The sequence below is a fragment of the Salvelinus sp. IW2-2015 genome, unplaced genomic scaffold (genome assembly GCF_002910315.2).
Source record: "Salvelinus sp. IW2-2015 unplaced genomic scaffold, ASM291031v2 Un_scaffold537, whole genome shotgun sequence".
In the NCBI taxonomy this organism is placed as follows: Eukaryota; Metazoa; Chordata; class Actinopteri; order Salmoniformes; family Salmonidae; genus Salvelinus; species Salvelinus sp. IW2-2015.
This window is the reverse complement of record NW_019942569.1, coordinates 808787-822214: the sequence shown is the minus strand read 5'-3', so window position 1 is coordinate 822214 and position 13428 is coordinate 808787. Positions and strand designations below refer to the sequence as shown.

At 45.3% G+C, this 13428-nt stretch overlaps 1 protein-coding gene and 1 non-coding gene across 2 annotated transcripts in view; both read right to left on the bottom strand.

Moving 5' to 3' along the window:
* Positions 1 to 655: 655 nt before the first annotated feature.
* On the bottom strand, positions 656 to 819 carry LOC112068501 (U1 spliceosomal RNA). Its single transcript, XR_002893584.1, has one exon. It is a non-coding gene; the product is annotated as a U1 spliceosomal RNA (small nuclear RNA).
* Positions 820 to 4383: 3564 nt separating this feature from the next.
* The window catches only part of LOC112068488 (cingulin-like protein 1), a 40671-nt gene continuing 31626 nt past the window's right edge, over positions 4384 to 13428 (bottom strand). The window contains 5 exon segments of the mRNA XM_024135656.2: positions 4384 to 5122; positions 5762 to 5925; positions 6785 to 6962; positions 7550 to 7622; positions 11291 to 11342. Coding sequence (XP_023991424.2) covers positions 5053 to 5122; positions 5762 to 5925; positions 6785 to 6962; positions 7550 to 7622; positions 11291 to 11342 — 537 coding nt within the window. The 3' untranslated portion in view covers positions 4384 to 5052.

The following is a 13428-nucleotide window of genomic DNA, read 5'->3' as shown; positions in this document are numbered from 1 at the left end:
TCGTTACAGAAAACTGACAAAGCTGTCTGGTTGAATAGCAGAGTCGAGTAAGAATTCTCCGTAAGCTATGTCTCTTGTAAAAACAAAGACATTCCCACTCGTCCCTCTGTGATTCAAGCCTTCTCGGAGTTTCACAACGTTTATTTTACAAACAACACCAGCAGCAGAGACGGTCAGCACCATCTGGCAGAAGTGTGCCTGTTACACGGGGACACAGCGCCTCCTACTGGACAAAATCAGTAATTAGTGCATTTCCACCGGTCTCCCATCAATGTACTACCGTCCGACCCTGCTAAGCTTTGAGTTATATGTATTAAGTATATAAAGTTTTTGTCTTAAACCTGAGTCTCAAAAGCAAGTAAATTGAACCAAACAGAAGCAGCATACCATTTTCATGAATTGTGCTAATATTGCAATTGACAAACAGTTCAATGTTCACATATTTGTAACAGTAGAAAACAGCACAGAATCGGATACAGCACCAACAAAGGGAGGACTCGAAAACTCTGTTGATTAAACAGCAGAGCTTACTACAAATACCAAATTGTAAATAAACTTGATCTCTATATGTAAAAGCTTCGTTTTAACTCTCATAATCAAGGCCTTATGCTATTATTCCGTCGTCATCCGGAAGGTATTATTTACAATATTAAATCGGAGGGAAGCGCGAACGCAGTCCCCCACTACCAGAAATTATGCAATCGAGATTTCCACATTTGAGAAATTCGCAGGGGTCAGCACAGCCGGAGTGCAATGGCTGAGCCTCGCCCTGGGTGAACCGCCTTCTTGATCACGGTGTCTCCCTTGCCAGGTAAGTATGAGTTGTACACRATCGATGTGGGATAGTCTTTCCAGGGCAAACGTTTTAAGCTAACGGTTTTAGCACCACGGCTATTGAGAGAAAAGCAAATAATTGAAATGGACGTTCAGTGTTATTTTGTCTGCTGGTAGATGGAAAGGTGAAAACACGTTTGAACTGTTATTTTACTCGTAAAAGATGAGTGTTTCGCCCTTTTCCCAGGATGCAATTCTGTATAAATTATAATTAAACACATTTTTTATTAAACGTGTCTGATAGCTGAAACTATAATAAATGATTAGAAATGTCCCTAAGTAGATCCAAAACTATTCTGAAACACACACAAAGCCAAGTGAATGGAATTTGTGATTTTATTTAGCTTTTCTCGTCTCGTGGTTCTTTTGTCTTCGAAAGCCAGACTGCAAATCCACTATAGACCACTAGTGGCCACATTCCCCAGTCCCACACGGCCACCCATGCAGGCACATTGAAACAGGGAGCGCTGATAAAGCGTTAGAATAACAGAGTATTGTAGTTCAACCACACCACCTCTTAACAAAATTGGTAAACTGAAAGAATGTTACTGTTAAAAATAAAAGTCAGTTTCTCCCTGATAATACAAGAGAAGTGTACAGCCTGCTGGGGAAAAAACTGAATGAGTATCTAGCAAGAGTCATCGAAATTGTTAATTAAAAGGTTTAAAAACAATTCTGATCAATGCAACAGTTGGACAATGGATAAAGATACTCCTAACRTTTTACAGTTGTTCAGCGGTGGAAAAAGTACCCAATTGTCACACTTGAGTAAAAGTAAAGATGCCTTAATTAATAGGAAATGACTCAAGTAAAAGTGAAAGTCAGGATTTAAATATACTCAAGTATCAAAAGTATTAATAATTTCAAATTCCTTATATTAAGCAAACTTAATTTATGGATTGCCAGGAGCACACTCCAACACTCAGACATTATTCAGAAACAAAGCATTTGTATTTTTCCAGCAGCATACCACCCTGCATCCCACTGCTGGCTTGCTTGTGAAGCTAAGCAGGGTTGGTCCTGGTCGGTCCCTGGATGGGAGACCAGATGCTGCTGGAAGTGGTGTTGGAGGGCCAGTAGGAGGCACCCTTTTCTCTGGTTGAAAAAATATCGCAATGCCCCAGGGCAGTGATTGGGGACACTGTCTTTCAGATGGGACGTTAAAACGGGTGTTCTGACTCTGAGGTCATTAAAGATCCCATGGCACTTATTGTAAGAGTAGGGGTGTTAACCCCGGTGTCCTAGCTAAATTCCCAATCTGGCCCTCAAAATGGTCACCTAATAATCCCTAGTTTACAATTGGCTCATTCATCCCCCTCTCCCCTGTAACTATTCCCCAGGCTGTTGCTGTAAATGAGAATGTGTTCTCAGTCAACTTACCTGGTAAAATAACAGATAAATAAAATAAAAGTGAGTCTGCCAGATTAGAGGCAGYAGGGATGACCAGGGATGTTTTCTTGTTAAGTGCGTGAATTGGACCATTTCTGTCGATTGGACATTAGTCATCAGGATACGAGGAAGAGGAGGCTGTGTAGCCCGTCTTTTCAGCTAGCCATCAGGATACTAGGAAGAGGAGGCTGTGTAGCCCGTCTTTTCAGCTAGTCATCAGGATACTAGGAAGAGGAGGCTGTGTAGCCCGTCTTTTCAGCTAGTCATCAGGATACGAGGAAGAGGAGGCTGTTAGCCCGTCTTTTCAGCTAGTCATCAGGATACTAGGAAGAGGAGGCTGTGTAGCCCGTCTGTTCGCTAGTCATCAGGATACGAGGAAGAGGGGCTGTGTAGCCCGTCTTTTCAGCTAGTCATCAGGATACGAGGAAGAGGAGGCTGTTTGCTACACCCACAATAACATGTGTATGTGACCAATAAAATTAGATTTGAAATAAAGGTTAAATAATGTTTAAAAAATATATATATATGTTTAGCTGCATACATTCCCTTTGGATGGTAATATAAAACGACTCAATATCACCATCTGTCGGCCTTTGGGTAGGCTGGGGGGTTGGGTAGCCAACTCCCATCTAAATATGTATCCTCAAGAGAAACTTACCCAAACATTGTATTTTCCGGCCTACTCCTTCCATTCGGTATACTCAGTCACTACGAGAAACTTCTTAATGTACATGAAATACTRTAATRAAACAGCAGGGAGCAGGTCTCRAACCCTYGACCTTCCAGCCCGAAGTCCAGSGCGCTATCGACTGTGCCGCAAAAGCATGCTCRTGCGGCAGWSKMKATYYCCGTGCTTATAAACCCAGGGTCGTTACACTACCATTATTGAAGTTTTGTAACTTACTTGGTTCATGGTTTTGTGGTAGAATTAACCAGTTACACTCCATCTTTAGCTTTCCCTTTGCAAACTTCCAAATCCGCTGCATGTGTAACCGGTGTGAAATGGCTAGTTAGCGGTGGTGCTCGCTAATAGCGTTTCAATCGGTGACGTCGCTCGCTCTGAGACCTTGAAGTAGTTTTTTCCCTTGCTCTGCAAGGGCCGCAGCGTTTGTGGAGCGATAGGTAACGATGCTTCATGGGAGGCAGTTGTTGATGTGTGCAGAGGGTTCCTGGTTCGAGGCCAGGTAGGGGGGCGAGGAGAGGGACGGAAGCTAAACTGTTACACATGGTCGAGTTAATTAGTCTGTCGCAGTTCATTATCAAAATGCCAGGTTTAGACAATATTCCACAGAAATAATACCATAGTGTAGATGAACGACATCAGCAAGTTGTGAGTTACAAGTAGTTTACTCTTACCCCTGATTCCACTGGCATGGCTACAGGTAGAGTAAAGATGAGGAGAGGTTCCTAACCCTGGGCGTGGATTGCATGCATAATACCCTGACTACACTGCTCGCGCGCATCTGCGTTGCCAAGGGCTAAAATAGAATCCTATTTCTGACGCAGATCGCGCTGCAAGTCCTGCCTCTCCCATCTCCTCATTGGTTTATAGAAGCAGGTACCCACGTGCCATCTCCTAATTGGTTATACMYACGTGGGTGATTGAAAGACGTGGGTGATTGTCGTGGTAATACTATGAAAGTTTAGATGCCAATCACCATATAAGTTAAACAATGAAGAAGCCTGGAAGGAGGAGAGATGACTAGAAACGATTCGGTTGACTGTTTTTGTGTGTGGCTTAATTGTCGGAGTAGAGGACCTTGTGCATTTTAGGTAAAATAACAACCTAATGTTTATATCCCAGGACAGATTAGCTAGCAACAGCAAGCTAGCTAARTAGGACAAATTAGCTGGCAAGTGCAAGCTGATGAGCTAAATTGCCATAMATGTTTAATGCTTTTCGACCTGTCCCCAAATTAAYGTCATTGGTTCAGAGTTTGTTTTGATATTTTAACCTGCGTGTCATGATCGCGTTTGGTGTRGGGGGACAAAATAMATKTATGTAYGATGGCGCACGCWCGCAGCCGGTTTGGGTTCCGTGTAAGGTGTGAAATGGGGGGGGTGTGTGCGCGCGAGTCCCACACTGTGTAAGAAATTCTGAGATGTACCTTTGAACTTTGCAGATACGCAGCCTTCCTTCAAATCTTCATTTYACACAACTTAGTAATAAATAACCGTAATTTATTCATAGGTTAAATACATTATGCAAATACAAAATTATGGAGCACACAATAACGTTTATTGACTGCTTTATGATAGTGAAAAGCAGGGGCCCAACTTTGGTTTTAGAAGTGGGGGGGGGMAATTTTTATATATATATATTTTTCAGTCAGATCAACACTCCAAACAGCCTGCCCCGACYGCTCGGAGGCGTCTGCATGGTCCTAAAGCACACAGTTGCCCGTTTTGTATCACATTCCAATGATAAAACTGCGGGGGACAAAAATGTAATTTCAGAATGTGGGGGGRGGRCATGTACCCCCGTCCCCAGTGAAAGTTGTGCCCCTGGTGAAAAGCAAAAAAACTAAAAACATATCTTTTTTATTAGCAATCTTTCTTCTGGAACTGCATGGAACTCTGTAGTTTTAGAATAACCACTAGAGGTCAGTCTAGAGCAAAGGGTTATGAAATCACCAGTTGAGCCCACAGTTGAGTTGTACAGGTGAAATATCGTTAATGAGAAACTTCTGTAGTGCTTTTCATTCCCATGTCCTCAGTGATTTACCGACCCGTTGTGAGAATCAGGATATATGTGACTTGACTGCTTGTATTTTTCCCCACCACGCTGTAGTCAGTGCATGACAACATGTCACCAAGGAGTACTAAAAGTCAGTCAGTGTTGATGTCATCCACACCCTTAAGGATCATCAGGAGCGGTGCTGATTTCTGTTGCTTGCGCCTGAACAAGGAAAAGAGCAGGAGAAGCCTTGTAAAAAAACGACAACAGTGCAGGTGCAGGGTACAAAAACTGAAGTGAAATGAAAGAACAACCTGGTCTCAAGACTATTTCGTATTATTCTGTTCGTAATTTACGAGACACTCCATTTAGTATTGTATGTTACGTTTTGTATGGTATGTATTCATTGGTGGATGTCCATAATCCATTTCATATGATATGTTACAAATTCTAATTTGTTGTGGCTAACATTAGCTAGGTAGCTAGTGCTAATGCTAACATTAGCTAGGCTAGGGGTTAAGGTCAGGGTTAAGTTTAGGAGTTAGCTAAGCCTTCCCCTAACCCTTACACCTAACATGCTAAGTAGTTGCAAAGTAGCTAAAAAGTAGTAGAAACGTTGCTAATTAGCTATAATGCTAAAGTTGTCCCTGATTACATTCGAACGCTGTGTTGCTAGATGTTCGCGTGATACGCCCACCCATCCAACCCGACCAAATCAATTTTGTCTTAAGTAACCTTCTGTCTTATGTAACCATAACATACTAATTTGAGTGTGTCGGATTTACGTTTACTATCTTACATCTAGTCTATGAGAACATGCTGGAAAGATAGATACCCACACATTGTTACATTCAACCTCACCTCATCTCTGAGCGTAGGGTGTTGAGCTGGCTGAGGACCTGCTCATTGGTCTCCATCCGCTCATCCAGATCTCTCTGTAACTTCCTCTTCGAGTTCTCCAGTAGCTCTATCTCCTGCTCAGCCCCATCCATCTGTCTCTTCGCAGTCTTCAGCCTCTGGTTCAGCTAGGAGAGGAGAGAGGGGATGGAAATAAAGCTGGCTCGGGGCTAGTATATTTTTTTTTAGACCAGACTAGTGAAAAAGTACAAAACTAGCCCAGTAAAATGATGTCTTTCAGAACAACGCATGGCCCAAATTTTGAACCTGAATATCATCCAGGCAAGTAGAAATCACAGTCTACTAGCCAGGCTGGCCAGTGCCCAAAATCCTTATATTCCATCCCTGGTTGTTATAATTTATTGATCATGTGTTGTTGTAAATTTATATGTCCATTGTTGTGTCTGTAATGGCTTTATTAGAACTTATGTCTTTAGCCCCTTGACGAAGAGGAAGTTAGACTAAATCGTTTTTTTATAATTCATAGATGTTGTTTTTAAAGTTTGTCTGTATGTCCATTGTAGTGTAACAGTGTTGCTACCGTCCCTCTCCTTGCCCCAACCTGGGCTCAAACCAGGGACCTTCTGATCACACCCACGAAGCATTATTACCCATCATTCCACAAAAGCTGCGGTCCTTGTGAATCAAGGCGAAACAACTAATTCAAGGTCTCAAGAGCGGGTAAAGTCACCGATTGAACGTTACTAGCTAGCCATTTCACGTTGGCTTCATTAGTACTTGTCTAGTACTTCAGATTCTGGGTCAGCTATAAGAGGTGTACGTTAGGTAGGATCTTTATGAATTGGCCAATGCAAAGTCCACAATGAATGTGATTTATTTTGTCTTCCTGTAACACTTTATCTGAATTTGCCACTTGACATTCAGAGACATTTGTAATGTCAGGATTATGACTGTATTACAACACTTACGACCTACTGTTCAAATAAAGTGCTAAAGTCATTATTTTGACTAAGTGTTCCATGTTACCTGGTCTTTCTGGTTCTGTATAGACATGTGCTCATCGTCCACCTGTATCGTCATCTCCTTCACTTTTCGCTCTAGTTTCCTGTTGGCTTGTTGCAGGTTGATGTTGTCTCTGAGAAGAAAATATGAAACCCTGTTAGAAACTCCATCATAGCCCTCAACACCATCTAAATATTCAAACCTGTTAGACACTCAATCATAGCCCTCAACACAATCTAAACATTCAACCCTGTTARACACTCAATCATAGCCCTCAACACCATTTAAACATTCAAACCTGTTACACTCAATCATAGCCCTCAACACCATTTAAACATTCAATCCTTGTACCGTAGATGCCTTGTCATTGCTGTAGTGATGGTGATGTATTTAAACCTCAGCATTATAAACCAAGGGAAGAATCTAACTGCCAGCATAATAGTCCAGGGTTGAGCACACTACCAACTATTTTCACATCTCACCTCTCAGCTCTCCTCTCCCTCCAGCCTCCCCTCTACCTCCCCCTCCCTTCCACCTCACCTCTCAGCTCTCCTCTCCCTCCAGCCTCCCCTCTACCTCCTCCTCCCTTCTACCTCACCTCTCAGCTCTCCTCTACCCTCCAGCTCTCCTCTACACCAGCCTCCCCTCTCCTTGCAGCATCTTCACCTCACCTCACCTCTCCCTCCAGCCTCCCGTCCACCTCCACTCTCCTGGCAGACTCTCCTCTACCCTCCAGCTCCCCTCTACTCGCATCCTCGCCAGCCTCCCCTCTCCTTGCGGCATCTTCACCTCACCTCTCCCTCCAGCCTCCCGTCTACCTCCACTCTCCTGGCAGACTCTCCTCCCTGTCTCTTATACACATCTAGATGTGTATAAGAGACAGAGGTTAGACTGAGGTTTACAGAGAGACTCAGTGAAAGTTGTGCCCCTGGTGAAAAGCAAAAAAACTAAAAACATATCTTTTTTATTAGCAATCTTTCTTCTGGAACTGCATGGAACTCTGTAGTTTTAGAATAACCACTAGAGGTCAGTCTAGAGCAAAGGGTTATGAAATCACCAGTTGAGCCCACAGTTGAGTTGTACAGGTGAAATATCGTTAATGAGAAACTTCTGTAGTGCTTTTCATTCCCATGTCCTCAGTGATTTACCGACCCGTTGTGAGAATCAGGATATATGTGACTTGACTGCTTGTATTTTTCCCCACCACGCTGTAGTCAGTGCATGACAACATGTCACCAAGGAGTACTAAAAGTCAGTCAGTGTTGATGTCATCCACACCCTTAAGGATCATCAGGAGCGGTGCTGATTTCTGTTGCTTGCGCCTGAACAAGGAAAAGAGCAGGAGAAGCCTTGTAAAAAAACGACAACAGTGCAGGTGCAGGGTACAAAAACTGAAGTGAAATGAAAGAACAACCTGGTCTCAAGACTATTTCGTATTATTCTGTTCGTAATTTACGAGACACTCCATTTAGTATTGTATGTTACGTTTTGTATGGTATGTATTCATTGGTGGATGTCCATAATCCATTTCATATGATATGTTACAAATTCTAATTTGTTGTGGCTAACATTAGCTAGGTAGCTAGTGCTAATGCTAACATTAGCTAGGCTAGGGGTTAAGGTCAGGGTTAAGTTTAGGAGTTAGCTAAGCCTTCCCCTAACCCTTACACCTAACATGCTAAGTAGTTGCAAAGTAGCTAAAAAGTAGTAGAAACGTTGCTAATTAGCTATAATGCTAAAGTTGTCCCTGATTACATTCGAACGCTGTGTTGCTAGATGTTCGCGTGATACGCCCACCCATCCAACCCGACCAAATCAATTTTGTCTTAAGTAACCTTCTGTCTTATGTAACCATAACATACTAATTTGAGTGTGTCGGATTTACGTTTACTATCTTACATCTAGTCTATGAGAACATGCTGGAAAGATAGATACCCACACATTGTTACATTCAACCTCACCTCATCTCTGAGCGTAGGGTGTTGAGCTGGCTGAGGACCTGCTCATTGGTCTCCATCCGCTCATCCAGATCTCTCTGTAACTTCCTCTTCGAGTTCTCCAGTAGCTCTATCTCCTGCTCAGCCCCATCCATCTGTCTCTTCGCAGTCTTCAGCCTCTGGTTCAGCTAGGAGAGGAGAGAGGGGATGGAAATAAAGCTGGCTCGGGGCTAGTATATTTTTYTTTAGACCAGACTAGTGAAAAAGTACAAAACTAGCCCAGTAAAATTATGTCTTTCAGAACAACGCATAGCCCAAATTTTGAACCTGAATATCATCCAGGCAAGTAGAAATCAAAGTCTCAGTCTACTAGCCAGGCTGGCAGTGCCAACCTTGATACTTCCATCCTGGTTGTTATAATGTTATTGATCATGTGTGTGTAAATTATATGTCCTTGTATGGTCTGTAATGGCTTTATTAGAACTTATGTACTTTAGCCCCTTGACGAAGAGGGAAGTTAGACTAAAGCGTTTTTTTATAATTCATAGACTGTTGTTTTTAAGTTATGTCCTGTAATGTCCATTGTAGTGTAACAGTGTTGCTACCGTCCCTCTCCTTGCCCCACCTGGCTCCCAAACGCAGGGACCTTCTGATCACACCCACGAGCTTATTACCCATCATTCCACAAAAGCTGCGGTCCTTGTGAATCAAGGCGAAACAACTAATTACAAGGATCTTCAAAGAGCGGGTAAAGTCACCGATTGAACGTTACTAGCCTAGCCTTTCACGTGGCTTCATAGTACTTGTCTAGTACTTCAGATTCTGGGGCAGCTTAAGAGGTGTACGTTAGGTAGGATCTTTATGAATTAGGCCAATGGCAAATTCCACAATGATTGTGATTTATTTTGCTCTTCTGCTAACCACTTTATCTGAATTTGCCACCTTGACATTCAGAGACATTTGTACATGTCAGGATTATGACTGGTATTACAACACTTACGACCTACTGTTCAAATAAGTGCTAAAGTCATTATTTTTGACTAAGTGTTCCATGTACCTGTCTTTCTGTTCTGTAAGAAGTGGTGCTCATCGTCCACTTGTATCAGTCATCCTCCTTCACTTTTCCTACTAGTATTCCTGTTGGCTGTAGCAGGTTGATGTTGTCTTCTTGAGAAGAAAATATGTAAACCGTTAGAAACTTCCATCAGTAGCCCTCAACACCATCTAAATATCAAACCTGTTGACACTCAATTCATAGCCTCAACACAATCTAAACATTCAACCCTGTTTAACACTCAAATCATCGCCCTCAACACCATTTAAACCATTCAAACCTGTTACACTCATTCATAGCCCTCAGACACCATTTAAACATTCAATCCTTGATACCGTAGATGCCTGGTCATTGCTGTAGTGAATGCTGATGTATTAACCTCAGCTTATAAACAAGGGAGAATCTACTGCCAGATATAGTCAGGCGTTGAGCACACTACAACTATTTTCACATCTCACCTCTCGAGCTCTCCTTCCCTCCAGCCTCCCCAGCATACCTCCCCTCCCTTACCTCACCTCTCAGCTCTCCTCTCCCTCCAGCCTCCCCGTCTACTCTCCTCCCTTCTACCCACTCTCAGCTCTCCATCTACCCTCCAGCTTCTCTCAATACACCGGCTCCCCGCTCCTTGCCAGCATTCTTCACCCACCTCACCGGCCCCTCGCAGCCTCCCGTCAACCAGAAAACTCCCACTCTCCTGGGCAGACTCTCCTCTACCTCCAGCTCCCCTCTACTCGCATTCCTCGCAGCTCCCCCTCCTTTGCGCTCTTCACCTACTCTCCCTGCCAGCCTCCCGTCTACCGCACTTCTCCTGGCAGCTCTCTCCAGCTCATCTCTTCTCCTCCCCTCCAGCGCACCGTCACCCCTCTACCTCACTCTACCTCACCCCCCCCCCCCCCCCCCCCCCCCCACCCCCCCCCCCCCCCCCCCCCCCCAGCCCCCCCCCCCCCCCCCCCACCCCCCCCCCCCCCCCCCCCCCCCCCCCCCCCCCCCCCCCCCCCCCCCCCCCCCCCCCCCCCCCCCCCCCCCCCCCCCCCCCCCCTCTACTCCCCCTCTTACCTCACCACCTTCTCCTCACCCCTCCCGCTCCCTCTACCTCAACCTCCGCTCCCTCTACCTCACCCCTCCCGCCCCCCTCTACCTCACCCCTCCCGCCTCCCTCTACCTCACCTCTAACCTCACCCCTCTACCTCACCCGCAGCCTCCCTCTAACTCACCCTCTTACCTCACCCTCGCAGCTCCGGTCCAGCTCACCTTCCACCTTCTCCCGTCCAGCTCACCTGTCCACTCTCCCGTCCAGCTCACCTTCACCCGCTCCCGCTCCAGCTACCTTTCCACCTCTCCCCGTCCAGCTCCCTTTCCACCTCTCCCCTTAGCCTCCCCTCCGCTCACCTCTCCCTCCATTTCACCTCTCCTCTCCTGCCAGCCTCCCCTCGATACCTCACCCATCCTCCGATCTCACCTCTCCTCTCCACGCCAGCACTCCCCTCAGCTCACTTGGGACCCTCCCTCCAGTCTGGAGACCACAACATCCTGTCTGACCATCTGGGAGCCCTCTAGAATGAGAACCCCTGCTCTTCAGCTCCCTCATATTCTGGAGAGAAACAACAAAAGGTGAGCACATATAAAGAAGGACAGTGAGCAATGGGGGAATGATTCAGGGGGTCCATATACAAGCACGGTTAAGCACCAATTGAATCCACGGGCGGTGACATACAGCAACTTCAAGCCGACATGGAGCAGCGATACTGTGAAGAGAGCATGTGGCTGAGGAGCGAGAAATTTGAGAAAGTCCCAGTACCTGTCCTCCAGGAGTGATCGTCTGTCCACACTCCAGTCCTGTTTGGACTGCACTCTCCTGCAGCCAGCTCAACTTATCAACTCCACCTGCCAGCAGAGAAAACCTGTTACAGACATTCACTACCCACCACACAACACACACAGCCTGATGAAATACCACCTTTACATGAGAAAGGGACACTCCACCATCCATTGATGCGGACAGTTAAAATACAGTACGCTTAGTCAGAATCTCCCTCGTCAGAAGAAGACGTCATGTAAAAAGACAATCTACGGCCATCTTCAAAACAGTGATGCTGTCAGTAATGGTTCTTTCACCAAAACCAAAGGGAATAATGCATTTACTTTCATCTCCAGACCCAAAGGCTGATCCTCTACTGCCAGTAAGACAGGACCACAAAGGCTGATCCACTACTGCCAGATCAGACAGGACCCAAAGGCTGTATCCTCTACTGCCAGTCAGACAGGACCCAAAGGCTGTATCTCTACTGCCAGTCAGACAGGGACCCAAACACTGTATCTCTACTGCCAGTCAGACAGGACCCAACACTGTCTCTCTCTGCCAGTCAACAGGACCCAAACACTGTCTCCACTACTGCCAGTCAGACAGGACCCAAACACTGTCTTCCACTTACTGCCAGTCAGACAGGACCCAAACACTGTCTCCACTACTGCCAGTCAGACAGACCCAAAGACGGTCTCCTCTGCTGCCAGTGAGACAGGACCCAAAGGCTGTATCCTCTACTGCCATCAGACAGGACCAAAGGCTGTATCCTCTACTGCCAGTCAGACAGGACCCAAACACTGTATCTCTACTGCCAGTCAGACAGGACCCAAACACTGTCTCTTCTACTGCCAGTGAGACAGACCCAAACACTGTCTCCTCTTACTGCCAGTCAGACAGGACCCAAACACCGTCTCCTCTACTGCCAGTGAGACAGGACCCAAACACTGTCTCCTCTACTGCCAGTCAGACAGGACCCAAACACTGTCTCCTCTACTCGCCAGTCCAGACAGGACCCAAACACCGTTTCCTCTGCCAGTGAGACAGGACCCAAACACTGTCTCCTCTACTGCCAGTGAGAGAGACCGCTCTCTCCAACTCGCCAGTAAAGGGAGAATAAATAATAGGTGACATCATGCTCAGTAATAGTTAGCTCTTCTTTGTCTTTCAGGGAAACCAAAACAGAGTTGTGTCAATTAGTCTGAACCGATCTGCTCCCATGGCCTACTTCACCAACAAGCACACCACACAGTTGTGTCAGCATTTCAACAACAGTGTAAACTTGAGAAAAAAACTGGGAAAAAACTTCCTTAGCCAGCAACTAAAGCAGAGCAGGAAACGTGAGCATTCAACCTAAATGTCGTTAATGTAAAGTCTGAGTCATTCTAGCATGATTCTATGACCCAGCTACATTGTATGCCTTGGCTGTCTGCCATTGGTGAGAGAGGGCCCTGTGTGTGTACTGGCCTGTTGTTTCCCCATGGTCCACTGTCCATCAGGAGATCTGCACTGTTCCTCTCCTCACTCAGATCACATTCCAGGATGGCTCACTCACCCTGGGAAAGAGACATGCAATACTTATGTAGTGCTTATGGATGTGTTATTTAAGGTTATGAATGTGTTATGAAGTCCTTGTGTAGGTGCCTATGTATTTAGGACCATCTCGGTCTGCCATTTAAATGACTGTTTCGGCTTATAAAGGCTTCATAAGCACTACATAAATGTGTTACAAAAGCATCTATAACCGTACTTCATGCTTTATAAAGGATTCATTATTGTGGCGTAACTGTGGTGACATAATCACCAATGTCAAGTGTGACATAAGTTATAACCCACTATGTCGAATATGCGATAAACGTGTGCTTTATAAAGGGTA